Here is a 20,128-nt window from a genome sequence, read left to right as displayed (position 1 = left end):
TTAAGAGCTATTTGACATAATTTCAACAGAAGAAGCATATAAGGAGATTTTCCTCCATGTTTAGACTGCTTAATTATATTTGAAACGGCATCTTCTGATAATAATAACAAAACCAGGTCACCGTTATTCCCATTATTGACAACGTCACACCCGATTGGAGGTGCACACGTGGTCACTGAGCAGCGCAGCTCGGGGATGCCGGAAATGACGTAGGAGCAGCGAGGGTTGCCCAACCCCCCCCAACCCCCCCAACCCCGCCCCCCCCCCTCCCCCGCTGCAAGCAAGCTTAAGTTAAGCAGCACCAAGGCTGGAGTCAGACGCCATGACCTCCCCAAGATACGCTTCATTTATGTCTAAACCGGCAGAAAGATAGAAGTGAGAGCTGTGCTGTCCCGAGCTGCGTTAAATTGGGGGGCTAAGCGTCCTTTCCGATTGCGTACGCGCAGTGACATCTGCAGAAAGGAAGCCCTGGCGCTCCCCTGGGTACCCTCGGTGCCCCCGACGGCGGCGACGGGGACCCGGAGGCTCTCTGTGCGTCTCACCACGTGTAGACGAGGTCTCCGCGCTTTACTGGGATTCACTGCTGAGACCCTCACAATAGCCCGCGGGAAAGGCACTTGCACGGTTACCACTTGCACTTCGCAAACCTGGGAGCCACATCGGAAAGGGGTGAAGCGACCGATCCACCTCCACCGACCCAGGACGCGGAGCCCCGGCCTCAGGGTAGAGGCGCGCGCCTCTTTCTCTCTCCAGTTCAAGGCTCGCGGACTCTCACCCGAAGGGCTTGTGGGGGAGGAGCGGGGAAGCGGGGGCGGGGGCGGGGGCTGAGCATCCTAACGGGCGGCTGAGGGTCTGGAGGGGAGGGGAGAAACTAGGGGCGCACGCGGTGCCTCTCACCTGCCTGGGAAACACGGCTTCAAAATCAAAAGTAGCAAGAATAATCAAATTACATCAGGTATAAGCTTCCTCTTTCACTTTACCCGCCCTCGCCCCCCTTCTTCCTAGTTTTCCTCCTCCTCCCCGCCTCTTCCCCACTTCCTCCCCGTTTCCTTCCTTTCTTTCCCTCCCCTCCACTACTTCATTTCTGCCTAAAGATGATACAGAGAAAAACTGAGAATATTTAAAATTCTTAGGTGCTGGGTTAGATTTTGTGACCCAAATTTCTCAGGAAGAGGCAAATTCTTTAATAACATTTTAAAAAATTGTGTGTAAGGGGAAGATATATAACGTTAAATTTACCATCTTAACCATTTTTAAGTTTACGGTTCTGAAGAGTTCAGTGTGCTTAGTAAGCTTAAAAGTAAAACATGCATCCAGAAAAAAATGGCCCAAATCATAAGACACAGCATGAAAAATGATCACAAAGCATTCATGCACAGGCAACCTCCATGCAGTCTAAGAAATGGAATATTACCAATACGTGGAAACACGGCTCCCAGCTCTGCTGTTCTGCTTTTGTCTTTCTCTTACTACCTTAGATCACCACTGTTATCAGGCATCCACACACGTGGACCCACTGCACAGGGCACAGGTTCCATCCCTGGTGGGAAAACTAAGATCCTTCAAGCTGAAGGGCAGGGCCAAAAAAAAAAGTGAAAAGATGGTGAGTGAAAGTCGTTCAGTTGTGTCCAACTCCTTGCCACCCAGAATTCTCCAGGCCAGAATACTAGAGAGGGTAGCTGGTCCCTTCTCTAGGCAGTCTTCCCAACCCAGGGATCAAACCCAGGTCTCCTGCATTGCAGGCGGATTCTTTACCAGCTGAATCACCAGAGAAGCCCAGCCTCTAATGAAACATGGGACATCTGGTGGAGGCTCACTACTAAGGCACAGAACTGATACAAGCAAAAGATTACATACAAAAGATAATTTTTTGCATCCTTGGCCAGAAGAAATCGTAAAAGGCTAGTTAGGAAGTTGCTAGTATGGTTTTCAAGCAGCTTATCCCTTGGTTAGGGTGTTAGGTGAGAACAAAGGGAAAGAGTGACTCCTAAAATGTTTCAGTGGTCAAAATCCGCAGGGGACAGAGAGATGACCCAACTGGAGTTAAGATGATCCCAAGACTGTACATGTGAAACGACAGAGGCTTTCCCGAGGCTTTCCTTTTCCTTCTCTTTCTCGGCCAGAGAAGCTGGCTGAGAGACAAATTTGACGGAAAAGTCATGAACATGATGACATACAGATCCTATTAGCATCATTTAGAATTAAGATTCCAACATTTGAATTCCAACTCTGCTATTTTCTATCTGACTTTCATAAAATTTTAACCTCTTTGAGCTTTGATTTTTAAAATGTAAAATAGGAAAAATAAATAAATAAAATGTAAAATAGGTAAATATCAATACCTACGTCATAGAGTTGTTTTGAGGGTTAAATCTAAGAAGCACTTAGCATAATAACCTAGTACATACATCTCAAGAATGTTTTAAGATGTACTTATTACCATTGGGGGAAGCTGGGTAAAGGGTACACAGGACCATCCTGTACATTTTTTGCAACTTCCTATGAATCTGTAATTATTTCAAAATAAAAAGTTAAAAAGTGGAGTAGCTAACTTTTGTATGATTTGCATTGTGTTATGGCGCCAGTGGACTTCCCTCCTGGCTCAGCCAGTAAGGAGTCTGCCTGCAATGCAGGAGACCTGGGTTCAGTCCCTGGGTTGGGAAGATCCTCTGGAGAAGGAAATGGTAACTCACTCCAGTATTCGTGCCTCGTAAATCCCATTTACAGAGGAACCTTACAGGCTACAATTCATGGGGTCGCAGAGTTGGACACAACTGAGTAACTTCACTTCTCTCTCTGTTCAGTTGCTAAGTCGTGTCTGACTCTTTGCAACCCCATGAACCGTAGCACACCAGGCCGCCTTGTCCATCACCAACTCCCGGAGTCTACCCAAACCCATGTCCATCGAGTCGGCGGTGACATCCAACCATCTCATCCTCTGTCAGCCCCTTCTCCTCCTGCCCTCAACCTTTCCCAGCATCATGGTCTTTTCAAATGAGTCAGCTCTTCGCATCAGGTGGCCAAAGTATTGGAGTTTCAGCTTCAAATTCAGTCCTTCCAGTGAACACCCAGGACTGATCTCCTTTAGGATGGACTGGTTGGATCTCCTTGCAGTCCAAGGGACTCTCAAGAGTCTTCTCCAACACCGCAGTTCAAAAGCATCAATTCTTCAGTGCTCAGCTTTCTTCACAGTCCAACTCTCATATCCATACATGACTACTGGAAAAACCATAGCCTTGACTAGATGGACCTTTGTTGGCAAAGTAATGTCTCTGCTTTTGAATATGCTGTCTAGGTTGGTCATAACTTTCCTTCCAAGGAGTAAGCGTCTTTTAATATCATGGCTGCAATCACCATCTGCAGCAATCTTGGAGCCCAGAAAAATAAAGTCAGCCACTGTTTCCACTGTTTCCCTATCTCTTTGCCATGACCTCTGGCATGGGACCGGATGCCATGATCTTCGTTTTCTGAATGCTGAGCTGTAAGCCAACTTTTTCACTCTCCTCTTTCACTTTCATCAAGAGGCTCTAGTTCTTCTTCACTTTCTGCCATAAGGGTGGTGTCATCTGCATATCTGAGGTTATTGATATTTCTTCCAGCAATCTTGATTCCAGCTTGTGCTTCCTCCAGCCCAGGGTTTCTCATGATGTACTCTGCATATAAGTTAAACAAGCAGGGTGAAAATATACAGCCTTGACGTACTCCTTTTCCTATTTGGAACCAGTCTGTTCTTCATGTCCAGTTCTAACTGTTGCTTCCTGACCTGCATACAGATTTCTCAAGAGGCAGATCAGGTGGTCTGGTATTCCCATCTCTTTCAGAATTTTCCACAGTTTATTGTGATCCACACAGTCAAAGGCTTTGGCATAGTCAATAAAGCAGAAATAGATGTTTTTCTGGAACTCTCTTGCTTTTTCAATGATCCAGCAGATGTTGGCAATTTGATCTCTGGTTCCCCTGCCTTTTCTAAAACCAGCTTGAACATCTGGAATTTCACAATTCACGTGTTGCTGAAGCCCAGCTTGGAGAATTTTAAGCATTATTTTACTAGCGTGTGAGATGAGTGCAATTGTGCAATAGTTTGAGCATTCTTTGGCATTGCCTTTCTTTGGAACTGGAATGAAAATTGACCTTTTCCAGGCCTGTGGCCACAGATGAGTTTTCCAAATTTGCTGGCATATTGAATGCAGCCCTTTCACAGCATCATCTTCAGGATTTGAAATAGCTCAACTGGAATTCCATCACCTCCACTAGCTTTGTTTGTAGTGACGCTTCCTAAGGCCCACTTGACTTCACATTCCAGGATGTCTGGCTCTAGGTCAGTGATCACACCATCGTGATTATCTAGGTCGTGAAGATCTTTTTTGTACAGTTCTTCTGTGTATTCTTGCCACCTCTTCTTAATATCTTCTGCTTCTGTTAGGTCCCTACCATATCTGTCCTTTACTGAGCCCATCTTTGCATGAAATGTTCCCTTGGTATCTCTAATTTTCTTGAAGAGATCTCTAGTCTTTCCCATTCTGTTGTTTTCCTCTATTTCTTTGCATTGATCGCTGAGGAAGGCTTTCTTATCTCTCCTTGATATTCTTTGGAACTCTGCATTCAAATGGGTGTATCTTTCCTTTTTGCCTTTGCTTTTCACTTCCCTTCTTCTCTCAACTATTTGTAAGGCCTCCTCAGACAGCCATTTTGCTTTTTTGCATTTCTTTTTCTTGGGGATGGTCTTGATCCTTGTCTCCTGTATAATGTCACGTACCTCTATCCATAGTTCATCAGGCACTCTATCTATCAGATCTAGTCCCTTAAATCTATTTCTCACTTCCACTGAATAGTCATAAGGGATTTGATTTAGGTCATACCTGAGGGGTCTAGTTGTTTTCTCCACTTTCTTCATAATTTCAGTCTGAATTTGGCAATAAGGAGTTCATAATCCAAGGCACAGTCAGCTCCCGGTCTTGTTTTTGCTGACTATATAGAGCTTCTTCATCATTGGCTGCAAAGAATATGATCAGTCTGATTTCGGTGTCGACCATCTGGTGATGTCCATGTGTAGAGTCTTCTCTTGTGTATGGTGCCAATATATATATATTTATTTTTCAATCAAATAAATGAACCAGTGACCAGGAACAGAGGAATTTTGTTACAGTTACACAGAAGTCAAATTGGAATGGAAACTCTTTCCTCTGAATCACAGAACCAGGGGGCAGCCATAGTATGAGAAAGACTTTAGAATCAAGACATAGTTTAATCACTGAGCTTATCTGGGTTTGAGTATGTGGTTTGCTTATGGTTTTTTCCTGCTTCAACGTGACTCATCCATCCAGATTCAGAATAATAAACATTTCCTCAAGCACGTACTCCACCAGACACCAAGGACAGGCTCTTCCACGTTGCTTTGAGCTTGACTGCCACTGGTGCTTTGTGCATTTTGAGAGAAAGGCATAAAGAAAACCAATACTGCCATTAATGTTGGCTATTTCACACCTTAGCTTTCCTAATGAAATTAACGTGTGGAACAAACTGGACAGGTGCCATTCCTTGACTGGAATAACTACAGAATTCCTTGATGCAGAATCCTTTTGGTTTTGTTCATCTGGAGTGTGGTGAAAGAAATGGCGTTCTTAACATGGTGGATGAGAAACAGGTTTTACTTTCCTTTCTACTTGGTTACAGTGGTGGTTCCAGGTTGCACTGTTCTGCTCAGAACAACCCTAGGCTGGGAAACCTGCGGCCTGGTGACCGTGGACAGAGCTGAAGTTCTGTGCATCTCAGGGCAGCCTCGGACCCCTATAGACAGAGAAAGGACAGCCTGAGTAGAGAGAACTCTGGCTCAGTTTTGTAGCTGTTTCCTCCCTCTCTTCTTTATTCTTTCTTTTCCTAAGGTGGTGTGAAAAAATGTGAATAAAAAGAGACCAGTGTCTTTTAAAAACAAAACCAAACTATGAAAGCTCTAGGAAAAACTAAGAACTCACAATTTTGAATTTCATCTTGACACAGAGCTTAAATGGGACTTAAGCATAGAAAAGAAAGATAACAGAAACTTCACACAAACACTTATCTTTATACAATTTGCCAAAATATGTATAGGAGGCTTTGGGTAAGAGATTAGAAATTAATCAAAAAAAAAAAAAAGGAAAATATTTGTTCTTCAAATAGTTTTTGAAGAATCAGTTCAGTTCAGTTCAGTCACTCAGTCGTGTCCGACTCTTTGCGACCCCATGAATCGCAGCACGCCAGGACTCCCTGTCCAACACCAACTCCCGGAGTTCACCCAGGCTCACGTCCATCGAGTCAGTGATGCCATCCAGCCATCTCATCCTCTGTCGTCCCCTTCTCCTCCTGCCCCCAATCCCTCCAAGCATCAGAGTCTTTTCCAATGAGTCAACTCTTCGCATGACGTGGCCAAAGTACTGGAGTTTCAGCTTTAGCATCATTCCTGCCAAAGAAATCCCAGGGCTGATCTCCTTCAGAATGGACTGGTTGGATCTCCTTGCAGTCCAAGAGACTCTCAAAAGTCTTCTCCAACGCCGCAGTTCAAAAGCATCAATTCTTCGGTGCTCAGCCTTCTTCACAGTCCAACTCTCACATCCATACATGACCACAGGAAAAACCATAGCCTTGACTAGACGGACCTTTGTTGGCAAAGTAACGTTTCTACTTTTGAATATGCTATCTAGGTTGGTCATAACTTTCCTTCCAAGGAGTGTCTTTTAATTTCACGGCTGCAATCACCATCTGCAGTGATTTTGGAGCCCCCAAAAATAAAGTCTGACACTGTTTCCACTGTTTCCCCATCTATTTCCCATGAAGTGATGGGACCGGATGCCATGATCTTCGTTTTCTGAATGTTGAGTTTTAAGCCAACTTTTTCACTCTCCACTTTCACTTTCATCAAGAGGCTTTTGAGTTCCTCTTCACTTTCAGCCATAAGGGTGGTGTCATCTGCATATCTGAGGTTATTGATATTTGTCCTGGCAATCTTGATTCCAGCTTGTGCTTCTTGCAGCCCAGCGTTTCTCATGATGTACTCTGCATAGAAGTTAAATAAGCAAGGTGACAATATACAGCCTTGATGTACTCCTTTTCCTATTTGGAACCAGTCTGTTGTTCCATGTCCGGTCCTAACTGTTGCTTCCTGACCTGCATACAGATTTCTCAAGAGGCAGATCAGGTGGTCTGGTATTTCCATCTCTTTCAGAATTTTCCACAGTTTATTGTGATCCACACAGTCAAAGGCTTTGGCATAGTCAATAAAGCAGAAATAGATGTTTTTCTGGAACTCTCTTGCTTTTTCCATGATCCAGTGGATGTTGGCAATTTGATCTCTGGTTCCTCTGCCTTTTCTAAAACAGCTTGAACATCAGGAAGTTCACGGTTCACGCATTGCTGAAGCCTGGCTTGGAGAATTTTGAGCATTATATAAACCTGGCTTAAAAAAAAAAAAAAAGAGATGAATGAAAATAAAGGTTAAAAATTTTATTTAAAAACCATTTTTATTGTAAAAGCATGTCTCCGTTATCTGATTGATTCATTTATTATTATTCAAAACAATAACTAAAAGATCTGCCTTTTACATACTTTCCTTTTTAGGAAGGACCATCCTGAAGAAAAAGTAAACCGTTCAATTACCAATTCAAAAATTAATAAATGACATAGCAAGCAATGTCAGGTAGGTTTTTTATTAGCAATATTTTCCCATGATACTTATGTCTGCAATAATAAACATACTTATTAAGTTGTTCCAAGAGCCAAGTTTATCAATTTCCAAGGCTCCTTGGCTACTCATAACATCTTCACTATCATTTGGAGGAGTTCTTCTGAAAAATCCAGGCCTTAGTAGCCATGATTGGATAATACTTTTGAAAGCAGTAACATGTGAATTCCCCTGTTTTGCAGATTTTAGGGGCAGAGCAGGTGAAGGACGCAGACTCTGGGTTGTGCTCTGACCTCCAGGCACACAGCTCGGCCTCCACCGACTACCCTGTAAGTGCAGTTTGGGTAAGGCCATAGCACAACAGTGACTGTTCTTTAAATGTCATTTACTATGAGGAGGAAGCACAGCACCCTTTACAAATACTGGTGTAAAAACCATTTACTGTATCTTTGAGCAAGACTAGAGAGTGAGAGAAAAATCACATGTAAAAAACATGCTTGTGCTAACCCATGAGTAAGAACGTCCTCACTGAAATGTCTAAGCACTGAGCTGCCTCCAGGGACCTGCCGTAAAGTGGGATGCAGGTAAGACGATGATCAAATGCACAGCTCCTGAACAATATGGATACAGTTACACAGCCCCTCCTCCTTGGCTGCCTTCCCAGGGGGAGTGAGATAAAACTCACTGTGCAGCCTTGCTTACCCAAGGCAGAGGTTTAGTAGACCTATATATCCCAGGCTAGCATTTGGGTGTTGTTCACTTGCTCAGTCGAGTCCGACTCTTTGCTGACATGGACTGCAGCACGCCAGGCTCCTCTGTCCTTCACTCTCTCTCTCGGAGTTTGCTCAAAATCATGTCCATTGCGTCAGTGATGCCATCCAACCATCTCATCCTGTCAACCCCTTCTCCTCCTGCCCTCAATCCTTCCCAGCATCAGGGTGTCTTCCAATGAGTCGGCTCTTTGCATCAGGTGGCCAAAGTATTTGTAACATAACATCTGTTTTATCACCATCACTGAGTCTTACTCTACTGGGTGGATCACCTAGATGGTCCCCTTTACCTCCATGTGTGACTGGGGGCCAAAGCCTAGCTGGCATTAGATTCTGTGCTGCTGCAGGGAAACCCCAAGCTAGTGGAAAGACCCCAGTGCCCTGCCCTCCCCTTTCCACCCAGGATTACTAAAGTGGTAGCATTAGCAGGGCAAAGCTCTCATGGACTGAGTCAAGTGACAGTTGTGAATTTCTAACTCCTTGTCATTTTGAGAGTGAGTATCAGCTGAATTCACATAAGAGTGTTCTGCAAGGAAGGAGAGAACTAGATGGTGGCCATTTGGCTTTTAGTTTTAATTATTTTGTTAAACTAGACACACTAGAAAACTAGACACTAGAGTTAGAGATGCTATTCCAGTTTTTCTCACTCTCAGAAAACATTAATAATACATACTATGGAATGCATGCTTCCCCAGTGGTTCAGACGGTAAAGAATCCGTAAAGAATCCGCCTGCAATGCAGGAGACCTGGGTTTGATTCCTGGGTTGGGAAGATCCCCTGGAGAAGAGAAGGAGGAACCCACTCCAGTATTCTGGCCTGGAGATTTCCATGGACAGAGGACCCTGGCAGGCTACAGTCCATGGGGTTGCAAAGAGTCGGGTCAGGACTGAGCGACTTTGACTTCATGAAATCCTCATTGCAACCTGTAACATCTGAGAGAGAAGTATTTTGAATAGCTACGTGGGACCCATTTTATTATCCAGAATTACGTATTTCAGAGGCTCTGACTCTTTCACGGCATTAAATGTAATACACTGTCCTTGGTTAAGATCATCGTGCAGACCATTTGGAATTCCGTCTCCTCCCCCGAGGCCAGACCCCCCAAAGTGGCATCACTTACACACGTCCCTGTGTAATGGTCATTCAGGACATGACCATCCTGGAGGCCTTGGGGGACCGGGAGGTGGGCTTGAGTCCTGGACAGAGGCCAGTGGGCCAGGGAACTGGGGCTGGGCCCCAACTCCATACTGGGCGGTTGCGTGCATCCCTGAGCACTTGTGGAAAGTAACAGAACGCGTGCTGCAAATTTCAGCCCAGCGCCTCGAGTGCTACCACAATTATTCAAATTATTTACAGACAAAAGCTAAGGCGAGGCGCCGTTCCCCGGCACCTGCGGGATGCCCAGTACTCGGTGCTCGGTTCCTGTCGTTCTTCCTTAGTCCCAACGATCCCGGGGGCGAGGTTCGTTGGTCCTCCTGCAACCGGGCCGCACGCCCACCGCCGGGCCGGGGTCAGCGCGGGAGCGGGCCGTCCCCGCGGCTTTGTTCGCCGCACCCGGCGGCCGGCGCGGAGGCGGCGCTTCACGCCCGGAGGTGGCCCCGGCGCGCGGCCGAGCAGACGGGCGGGCAGGTGCCGGGACCGGGGCCCGCGGGCCGACGGGCGGCGCCAGTGACCCAACAAAGCGCGCGGGAGGCCCCGCCCGGCGAGCCCGGCACACGGCGCGGAGCCCCGGCTATGGCGACAGTAGCAGCCGCGCCTCGGACTCGGCTCACCAAGGGGCCGGCCGAGCCGAGAGCGCGCCGGCGGGCGGAGCGAGCGAGGCGGGAGGCGGAGCGGCGCGCAGGTGGGCGGGGCGGGCCGGGTCCGCCCGGCGTCCGGAGCCGCCCCCGGCCCGCCGCCCTCGGCCCGCCCCGCGCGTCCCCGCGGCACCGCCCCCCGCGCGCGTCCACCGGCCGCCGCGCGCGCCGCCCCTGGAGCCCCGGGTCCCCGGGCGACGGCGGAGGAGGGGGCGCCGCAAGATGGCGGGTACGGGCCCCGCGGCGGGCGGCGGGCGGGGACGCGAGGGCGCGGGGCGGCGGGCGGCGGGCTCACGGCCTTTCTTGTCTCCCTCGGCGCAGACCTGTCGCTGCTGCAGGAGGACCTGCCGGAGGACGCGGACGGATGTGAGTGCCGGCCGGGCGGGCGGGAGGCAGGGCGCGGGCGGCGGGGAGCCCAGGCCTCGGCGGCTCGGGGCTGCCGTTCGGGCGGAGCCGCGGCGGCGGAAGCGGGAACGCGGCGGCTGGTCGGTGGAGCCGGGGCCGCGGCAGTCAGGGGTTGGGGCGCCGCCCGCCGCCCGGAGCCCTGCCGAGGCCGCCGGCCCGGGTCCGGAGCCCGGGCTGCGGGGTCCGGGGGGCCCGGGGCCGCGGAGGCGGAAGGGGCGGCCCAGGCGGGACAGGCCCGCAAGCATCGACCGCCTTTCTTCGGTGCAAAGGCTGGCGGCTCGGCCGGGCCTTCCCGCGCCTCCACGCCTGGCTTCCTGGGGACCGTGAAGTTTCCGAGTGGAGGAATCTTGTGCTTCAGGAAAAACAAAAAGTTTGACATTGTTCCCGGAGGAGCGTCGGGAAGGAGGCGTCCCGCTCGCATGCTCTGCTCCGGAGTCGGAAGGGAGCTGGGAGGCGGCTCCGGCGGGGGCGGCTTACGGGGACGTGGGGGTTCCGGGAACCGTGAGGTGGTCCGGACCGCCTCGGGGGTCCCCCGGGGGCTGTATCTGGGCGTCGCTCCTGTAGGTGCCGGGAGCTGATCCCTAGCGTTGTCTAATGTGGTTTCCTTGCCCAAATTAAGCTCAGTTTTTAAATTACTGGGTGTTTTGAGTGACGTGAGGGAAATTGACTCTTTATAAGGAGCTTTTAGAAAAAAATATTTCTAAAGTGAATGAACCATACGTAAACTCGTGTTTGGTGCAGTCTGGGTTTACGTGCTTTTTTTTTTTTTCTTCAGTAAAAAGGCTCCCTGTAGGCAGCGGTGCTCATGTAGTGAAGGCCGGCTCTTCCATCTCCTTTCGTGCTGTCCGCTAGGACGCGCGCACCTGCTGATAAGTTTCAGGTGTCGGTTACCGCAGCTCTGGGGCTCCTGCAGGGTTAGCGTTGGAGAGTTGACTAAGGACTGTCCCCATGCGGGGCCTTCTCAGGCGTGTGTTTAGGTCCAAGGCTTTTTCTCGGTGGAAGACGCCCCTCTGCAGCAGGTGTCGAGGACTGTCTCATTCATTTACTGTCACTTGGCTGCCCTGGGCAATCAAAGCCTATGAGATGAGCTGCAGTTTTCTCCTTCACCCTTAAGGAGCACGGTCTGGAAGGGGCAGCCCACCAGTATGGAACTCGGCCTGATTTCTTTAGGACTCTCCAGACTGCTGAGGGTAGAGCAGCAGGGGCGGTCACCCTCCGTGCCCCTCTAGCGGTTCCCAGGCAGCTTTGATGATGTAAGTGTGACAGTGAGGTGTCCGGGCATCCCAATACAGTCGTGGACACACTGGGCTTAGGAGCAGGACTGCTTAGTTCCAGCCTTGGCGTCCTCAGTTTGAGCAGACTGCAACTCACTTGAACTTCTCAGTGCCAAATGTGGTCATTTGTAAATAGGTGTAAAAAACGTTAGCTACCTTAGAGAGCTGTTAGAGCCTTTCATAAATTAATTCACACAAAACACTTAGAATAATACCTGGTAAATAGTGACTACGATGTGGTGGTGGTGTTATAAGGGAAGCTGGAAAGAAAGTGCAGGGAGGGGATACTGATGTTGAACATTACGCCACAGAATTTACATATTTACAGGTGCTGCTGGTGCTCTTAACTTTTTTAAGATCCTGTTTGTTCCCTCTGTGTGTGTTTTATTGAAGAACAGTTGATTTACAGTGCTGTCGAGTGTGTTTCAATTTAGGATAAAATGTTCGACCTTAGAAGGTACAGGTAGCTTGTTTGCATATTTATAGTTTGGTGGAAGTCTTTGCTGGAATAATTGCTTATTTTTCTTAGTGGCTGCAGTTTCTACAGGTGATGCCTTTACCCAGAATATTCAGGAACAAGCCATTTTGGAACCTACCTATGGCCAGTTAAAGGACCCCTCAGGGTCTGTTGTGAAGGGAGGGGGGCGGTGAGAGGGGAAGCCAGCCTTGGGGCCTTGGTCCAGGGTGAGATGGCTGGGGAGGAAATGGAGAGGCTGGGCATGTCCTGGACAAGGCAGTGGACCAGCGATGTTGGGGTGGAGGAGGTGGAGGTTGGGCTGCCTGCACAGTTGGACTATGTCTCCGAGCTAGGTCTTCTGCCCTGGGCAGTGCTGGCGGAGGCTGTCTTGGGGCTTGCCCCTTCAGCTGCACCAAGGGCTGAGTCAGCTGCTTGAGCTCCAGATTGTTGGTGGCCTTTCTAAGACTAAGACAGAAGAGAGTCAGTGCTGTTGTACAAGTAATGAGCCGCTGGGGAGCCCGGGGGAGGCCCCAGGTGAGATCCAGATCTTGAAAAGGGGCCATCACCGGATCCTGAGATGAGAGTCTCAGGCCGTTCATTGATTTGTTTCATTTTAAGCCTCTAGTCTCTGTGTAGAATCAGTAGAAACGTGAGTAGAATAGGAAAGGGTTGGTCAGAGATGGACTTAACTGATACTCTCGGAGGGGAAAAAACCCTAATGTGTGAAAAAGGGTGCCTTGTATGTACACCTCAAAGGGTCATAGAGAAGAGAGAGAAGTGGAGTCTGTTAGTTGTATGTGACCCTTGGCAATGCCATGAACTCTGGCTCGCCAAGGCTCCTCTGTCCGTGGTATTTTCCAGGCAAGAATACTGGAGTGGGTTGCCAGTTCTTTCTCCAGGGGATCTTTCCAATCCAGGGATCGAACCAGAATCTCCTGCATTGCAGGCAGACTCCTTATCAGCGGTAAATAAATAACATCTTTGTACGGTACTATTAAGTTTAGGAGAATAGCCCATTGAAAAACTCAGTTTGCTTAAAAGTGATACTTCCAGTACTTAACCGTCTGATGAGACGCACTTTGAATTTCAAAGAGAAAGCAGAGCGACTTCCAAGCTGGGTGAACCCTTTGTGTTCCTGGGATGATGGGTACCAGTGTGGAGTTACTGATAGACTCTCGGAGGAGGAGATTTTAAGTTTCTGTCATCAGTTCTTCACAGACGCAATCCTGGTGTACAGTTAAGTTGCTGGATTTCTAGGGTAGGTGAGATGGGACTTCAGATACAGTAGGATTTGATGAGTTAGTGTTTGTAAAAATAATTTCACTGAAGGAGTTTGATTAAAATTTAAATTTTGGTTCAAGTAATATGTTGAAGAATATTATTCTAAAAGAAAGATGACATCAGGTTAGTGGTTTCCAGTTGCTCTCGTACATGAGTTCTTCCTAGAATCGATGGGACTTGTAGACTCTGGTGTTCTGATACTAATAAATAAGTTAACTGATATGCATAGAAACTTAATGATTCTCTCAGGGGACAAAACTCCTCTAAGTACCAGCCAGAATTTAAGCCAAATCTCCTGATTCTAATATTTAGAGTATTTTTATATTAAAGACCATTTTTCCTTTAGATTCCTGAGTTTGCACCATCGAGCAGCCCCAGCTAGTATAGGCAGTTTGTTTGAACCTGTACTTAGAATAATACCCTCGAAGGTACATGTAGCATGCTGCCTAAGGTTTAATTTAACCTGGTAGGGAGGGGTGATTCGAATGAGGCTCATGCATAATACAGCTAATCTAGTCTTCGTGTTACTTTCTCTCAGCTATGACTAGCGCGCCTTGGATGGGCCTTGGAGCTGTGTTCTGGAATATGCCATAGCATGACTTTTTCCTGTTGAAGTTTTGGAATCCTGTTCCCCAATGCTGTTTTTCCGGTTTGAAGCAGTTAGTGATCGAACCAGGGCTGACGGGGTGTAACTACCCTGCCTCACTCCTTTCGGAGCCTCTGTGCCCACGGCTACTTAGGGAGACTGGGATTGATGAGCTTCTTGGGAGTCACACCGCCTGGGGAAGTTCCGAGTGTGTGTTCCCAGGTGGCCGGCCAGTGGGTCGCAAACCCCAAGGAAGGCGTCCTTGAAAACCGTAATGTTTAGAAGAGTTGTTAAATGGGGATTTGGGAGAGTGAGTCATGAGAGTTGTAGCATGTTTCGACTGCTACCAACAAGACTGGACAGGAGAAGTCTCTATTTGGAGATAATACAGTTGGTGTCCTAGAAAAGGGGCTTAAACATGGGGTTAGTGGCACCCATGCGCGTATGGAATCAGTTAATGATGCCTTGCATCATGATCCCGCTTGTGGAATTTCTCAAAGAAAGAGTCCTCTTGGGAGAGTCATCTTTGTCTTCTGTAACTACGCGTGTCGTGTCGGCCTCTTGGGCTGGTGGCTGCAGGATTAGGGGACCCAGACAGCTGAACGTGGGGATTTCTGTTTGTTCTTCTGCGTGTGCCTTGTTTCTTCCTCTCATCCAAACAAAGGTGTTGTATTTGTTTATTGAACTGTCGTTACTTCACGACATGTGCCTTATATTTTGGAATTTCGGATTTCTCTCTCCTGATGACGGAGAATGTTTGCTGTCAGCTACAGGATACGGTGGGCAGTTCCTACCCTTGAATTGGGGGGTTGTTGGGCTTTGAAGTTGCATCTGAACATACAGCTGTTTTAATGTTTTGAGAGAAGAGCAGGTGACACATCCTTGCACCTTGGGGAAGGTGGTGGAAAGGCCCGCGCTCCCTGGAGCCTGTAAGAGGGGACTTGAGCACAGGCCCCCAGGCCACCTCCCCACAGTCCTCCCCTCCTGAGTTGGTCTTTTTAGACCCCTTCTCCCCAGACCTAGGGGCAGACTCGTTTTCCTGCCTGATTGGTACCAGTGTGGGTAGTCTTTGAGCATTTATCATGCTGTGCTTAGAGTTGAATGTAGGGTAAGAAGTACCGGGCATCGTAAAGCTCAGAGCCGACTCCAGCTGCAGCCGGGGACCTTCACCCGCTGTATCACTGTCCATACCGTCTGGAGCGGGCACCTGCTTTCCTCAGCTGTGTTCTGTCTTCACAATGTTGCTGGGCTTTGGGCTGGCTCCGCCACGCTGCTCTGAGCACTCAGGAGCAAGTCTCTCTGTGGACATACCCGTTCCTTCTCTCGGGTATGTACCTGGGGGTGGTTTGGCTGCTGAACTTTATAAAAAGCTGCCAGCCCATTTTCTAGAGCGGCTGTGCAGTCTCCTCACCACTCCCCTCAGCCCCGGTGTGTGGGAGAACCCAGGTGCCCCGCACCCTCGCTGGTACTTCTTTGCAGTTTGAATTTGCATCTCTGTCAAGTCTGATAGTGCTCATTTTTTTCATGGCACTTTCAGCATCTGTCTTTTTTGGTGAAGTGTCTGTTCAGATCTTTTGCTCGTTTATTTATTGGGTTATTTGTTTTCTAAGTTTTGAGAGTTCTTTGTATATTCCAGACAGATCCTTTCTCAGATACGCGATTTGCAAATGCTATTTCCCATTCTTTGATTTTCCTTTCATTGTCCTAACAGTGTGTTTTGAAGAGCGGAAGTTTTGAATCTTGATGTTCAATGTATTATTTTTTCACAAATGCCCTTTATCAGGTTGAGAAAGTCCCCTGAGTCTCCTGAGACTTTTTTGGAAATTAGAATTGAATGTTGGATTTTTTCAGATGCTTGTTCTGCATTTATGATTTTTTCTGTAGTCTTTTAATATGATGAATTGCATTTTTTTAAAGTAAGTATGTTAATATTTTTAACGGGATATTTAAAAAATACACAAAAGCAAATGAACCATCATAAACCCACCACTCAGCTTTCACTTATCCACCCTCTAACACCTGAACTTTTGTGGGGGAGGCAGTAGAGTGCTTTAAGGTCATCCCAGGTGTCATTTATTATAACTGTAAATCTTTCACAAGTCTGATGTTCTAATCTGTGGACAGAATGACATCTAAGGGTGCAGTGAGGTGTGATAATTTATGAAAGTTTAAGTGGTTAAATTCTTAAGACATTTTCTTTGCATGTTCTACTGTAATAAAGCTCATCTGTATAACTACTAAATTCACTTTCATCTAAATACTGACTACTTGCTTGTTTGCTTGTTTTTATCTTGCTAATAAGCACATTTCGCTGTTTGGGGTCAGCCTCAATGGTAACAAGAATATTGTAAAACTTCATGTTTTAAATTGGTTTGCAGTATCATTCAGAGGATCACATGGACGTGAGTTGTGCTGTGTGTCTCCTGAGCCAGTGGTTCCAGGGTTATAGAAACCAGGAGCTAGAGGGCAGATTGTGTGTTCATTCTTTTCATGTCAAGCATGAAAAAGTGTAGACCCAAGCTCTTGCAGATAGAGATGGTGTGGAGGCAGACTTTGTTGTCTTTCAGTCGATAAGTCGCGTCCCACTCTTTGCGACCCCATGGACTGCTGCGCGCCAGGCTCCCCTGTCCTTCACTGTCTCCCGGAGTTTGCTCAGATTCATGTCCATTGAGTCCATGATGCCATCCAACCATCTCATCTTCTGTCGCCCCCTTCTCCTCCTACCCGCAATCTTTCCCAGCATCAGGGTCTTTTCCAGTGAGTCAGCTCTTCACATCAGGTGGCCAGAGTATTGGAGCTTCAGCTACAATTCAGACCTTGTAGGTTTTAAAAGTTCTTTTCCTAAATATCATCTAACATAGCTGTTTAATTTTTTTTTTTTTAACGTAGAGCTGATGAGCAATGTTGTGATAGTTTCTGGTACATAGCAAAGGGGCTCAGCCATACACATGTCCATTCTCCCCCAAACTCCCCTCCCATCCAAGCTGCCTCATAACACTGACATAGCTCTTTAACTTGCTGCAGAAGGGAGGTGGGAGAAATTTCTGGATTTTGTTCATTTTTAAAATCACCACGTATTGTCGTATTGTGTGTTGGGCATTGTGGTGTAACCTTGCTGACACTCCACCTGTGAGGTGTGTAGCCCCACAAATTATTAACCATGGAAGTGGCACCTGATGAGGCTCATCTGAACAGTTAAGTGATTTGCTCAGTCACCTGCCTTGACAGTGTTAGGGCCCATCTACAGCTGGCCGACAGTCTTTTTTTTTTTTTTCTTTGTCACAGGGCAGTTGTATCTTGCTTTCAATCACCAAATGCCTTTTTTTCTTTTCTTTATTTTCAGTGGAAGGATAATTAAAATATTGTCTTGGTTTCTGCTATACATCAACATGGATCAGGCATGGGTATACATGTCCCCTCCCTCTTGAACCTCCTTCCCACCTCCTGCCCCATCCCACCCCACTAAGTTGTCACAGAGCACCAGTTTGAGTGCCCTGAGTCATATAGCAAATTCCCACTGGCTATCTGTTTTACATGTGTTCGTGTATATATTTCCATGCTACTCTCCATTCACCACCCCCCATCTTCCTAAACCCCGACAGTCTTTATTATTGTGTTACTCCTTATTACTGTACCTTTCCTGCCTGCCAGCTGTGACTGCCCTTCATTTATCACTAATTTAGGTCGTCTGCCCTCCTGAAGGTTCTGGAGGATGTGAAGGTCATAGCACGTTCCAAGTATTTGGTGGGTAAAATCATTTTTGTCCAAGTAGCACCTGTCTGTCATGGGCATATTGGAGGCACAGTATACCCTTTTTCTTTGTATTTTAACCCACTCGTGTGTAAGGGAGCCAGTCGTTGGAGCAGAGGTGGGAAGAGTGCTGTGTGATCTGATGTGTCTGGTTATCAAAGCGATCAGTCCAAACTCTTGTGGCTGGATTTATATTGAAATTTGTACACAGCTTGGAAGTTGTATTCAGAGTCAGATTTGATATAAATTATTTTTACATTTACATCTATCAAGTTAGTTTTTGGTGGAAATAAACTTCAAGACTCAGGTAGATTCAGCGCTTCATTTCTGGGGGTTGGTGGCAGTCTGGCCCTGGATTAGCTCGACTTTTGCATTTGGATTACATACAGAAAAAAAGTATCACTAATCGAGTAATTGGGTTAGCACGACTGCAGGTGACACGTTTGCTCCTGGAGGAACAAACCCCCATCTATAACGTATGCGAGTCCACCCCTGCGAGCCCTCCGAGTGCCACGTCTCTGACCTGCAGATGCTGCACAGACAGCGAGGTTTTGGTACCTAATTGGAGAGCAGGTAGACACGCCCCTGCCTCTTTTATGTGCATACCTTAGGGAAATGTTTTTTTGAAATATTCATAGATTGAACTTTAGCTCAGTGTTGTCGTTGAGTCATGTCCGACTCTTTGCCACCCCACGGACTGCAGCACCCCAGGCTTCCCTGTCCATCACCATCTCCTGGAGCTTGCTCAAACTCATGTCCATTGAGTCGGTGATACCATCCAACCATTTCATCCTCTGTTGTCCCCTTCTCCTCCTGCCTTCAGTCTTTCCCAGCACAGGGTCTTTTCCAGAGAATCGGCTCTTCACATCATGTGGCCAAAGTATTGGAGCTTCAGCATCATTCCTTCCAGTCAATATTCAGGATTGATTTTAGCACATTATTCCAGCTTAAATTCAATTGTTAAATTAAATATGCTCTAGGACAGATTTATTCTTAGGAGTAAAGATCATTTCTAAGAACTTTAATATTCGAAGAAAAGATTTCTGATAAGCATTATAGTGTCAGAAATTGAAACTGGATATAGCAGGTGCTCAAGGAGCTACATCTGGAGCCTTTAATTCTTCACCCATCGCAGAGCACCCACCACACCGTAGGACTTCAGTATACACTTGCTGAGATAAATCGTGGTTTTTCTGGTCAAGCTGAATAAGGCCTAAAGCTAACTTGCACTAAAATAATGAAATGGTTTATTTTTAAATCAATTACTTGTTACTTTGAGAACTTTCAGATTTACACAAAAGTTGCACAGATGTCACAGATAATTCCTCACCTTTAAGTGAGGAATTAACTGAGTTAATTCCTTAACTCTTCACCTCCATTCAGCATTGTTAAAAGAGCAATTTGCTCTTCTTTTTCTCTCTACAGTTGTAATTAGATACACAACTTTAATATATACTTAACCTTCTTTGTTGCATCTTTTAAGATGAAGTTGTCTCAGTTCAGTTCAGTTGTTCAGTCGTGTCTGACTCTTTGCAACCCCATGAATCGCAGCACGACAGGCCTCCCTGTCCATCACCAGCTCACAGAGTTCACCCATGTCTAGACCTAATCATTAGGCTGTATCTCCTGAGAGCAAGGCCAGGCTCCTCTGACAGCAAGTTCAGAAAGAGTAACTTTGACACTGATCAGTTATGTAATATGTAGTTCATTGTCGGATCTCACCAGTCGTCCAATAATACTAGTTACAGCAACTGTCTTGCCTTCCAGGCCCCTGTGCTGCGATTAGTTGTCTTGTCTCTTTAATTTGGAAAAAATTCTCAGCCTTTATCATTCATTATAGAGAGTTTTGAGGAGTCAACTTGGTTTTCTGTTTCCTCATGATTTAATTCAGGTTTTGCTTGCTTCTTCCTCCCTCCCTCCCCTTCCAGGGATGCTATGTTAAGTAATTCCCTGGTTTTCCCAGTGCTTGTCTCAGAAGGCACCCGATGTCAGTTCTCTGCTCTCAGTTAAAATGTGATGCCTGCCAGCTTTCTCTACTTTAAGATTCTTTCCTTTTCCTTGTGTTGCTGGTAAGGGCAGTGATTTGACTCCAGGGATTTTCCATTCCCAGGCAAGCTGTACACACCTCTTGGCATTAGTGTGTGTTGATGACTCT

At 47.0% G+C, this 20,128-nt stretch overlaps 1 protein-coding gene and 1 long non-coding RNA gene across 5 annotated transcripts in view; both read left to right on the top strand.

Moving 5' to 3' along the window:
• The first annotated feature begins 788 nt into the window (after positions 1-788).
• Positions 789-9,259, top strand: LOC139179455 (uncharacterized). Its single transcript, XR_011563829.1, has 3 exons — positions 789-955; positions 7,591-7,669; positions 7,897-9,259. It is a non-coding gene; the product is annotated as an uncharacterized lncRNA (long non-coding RNA).
• A 1,065-nt stretch (positions 9,260-10,324) lies between these two features.
• The window catches only part of PPP4R1 (protein phosphatase 4 regulatory subunit 1), a 49,039-nt gene continuing 39,235 nt past the window's right edge, over positions 10,325-20,128 (top strand). For all 4 annotated transcript variants that reach the window (XM_070778947.1, XM_070778946.1, XM_070778945.1 and 1 more), the window contains exons 1-2: positions 10,325-10,449; positions 10,542-10,586. In XM_070778947.1, the coding sequence (XP_070635048.1) occupies positions 10,443-10,449; positions 10,542-10,586 (52 nt within the window). In that variant the 5' untranslated portion in view covers positions 10,325-10,442. The remainder of the gene's footprint in view (positions 10,450-10,541; positions 10,587-20,128) is intronic.

This window comes from Bos indicus, chromosome 24 (genome assembly GCF_029378745.1).
Source record: "Bos indicus isolate NIAB-ARS_2022 breed Sahiwal x Tharparkar chromosome 24, NIAB-ARS_B.indTharparkar_mat_pri_1.0, whole genome shotgun sequence".
NCBI lineage: Eukaryota > Metazoa > Chordata > Mammalia > Artiodactyla > Bovidae > Bos > Bos indicus.
The sequence above is the reverse complement of the archived record's forward strand: the minus strand, read 5'-3'. Positions and strand labels throughout refer to the sequence as shown.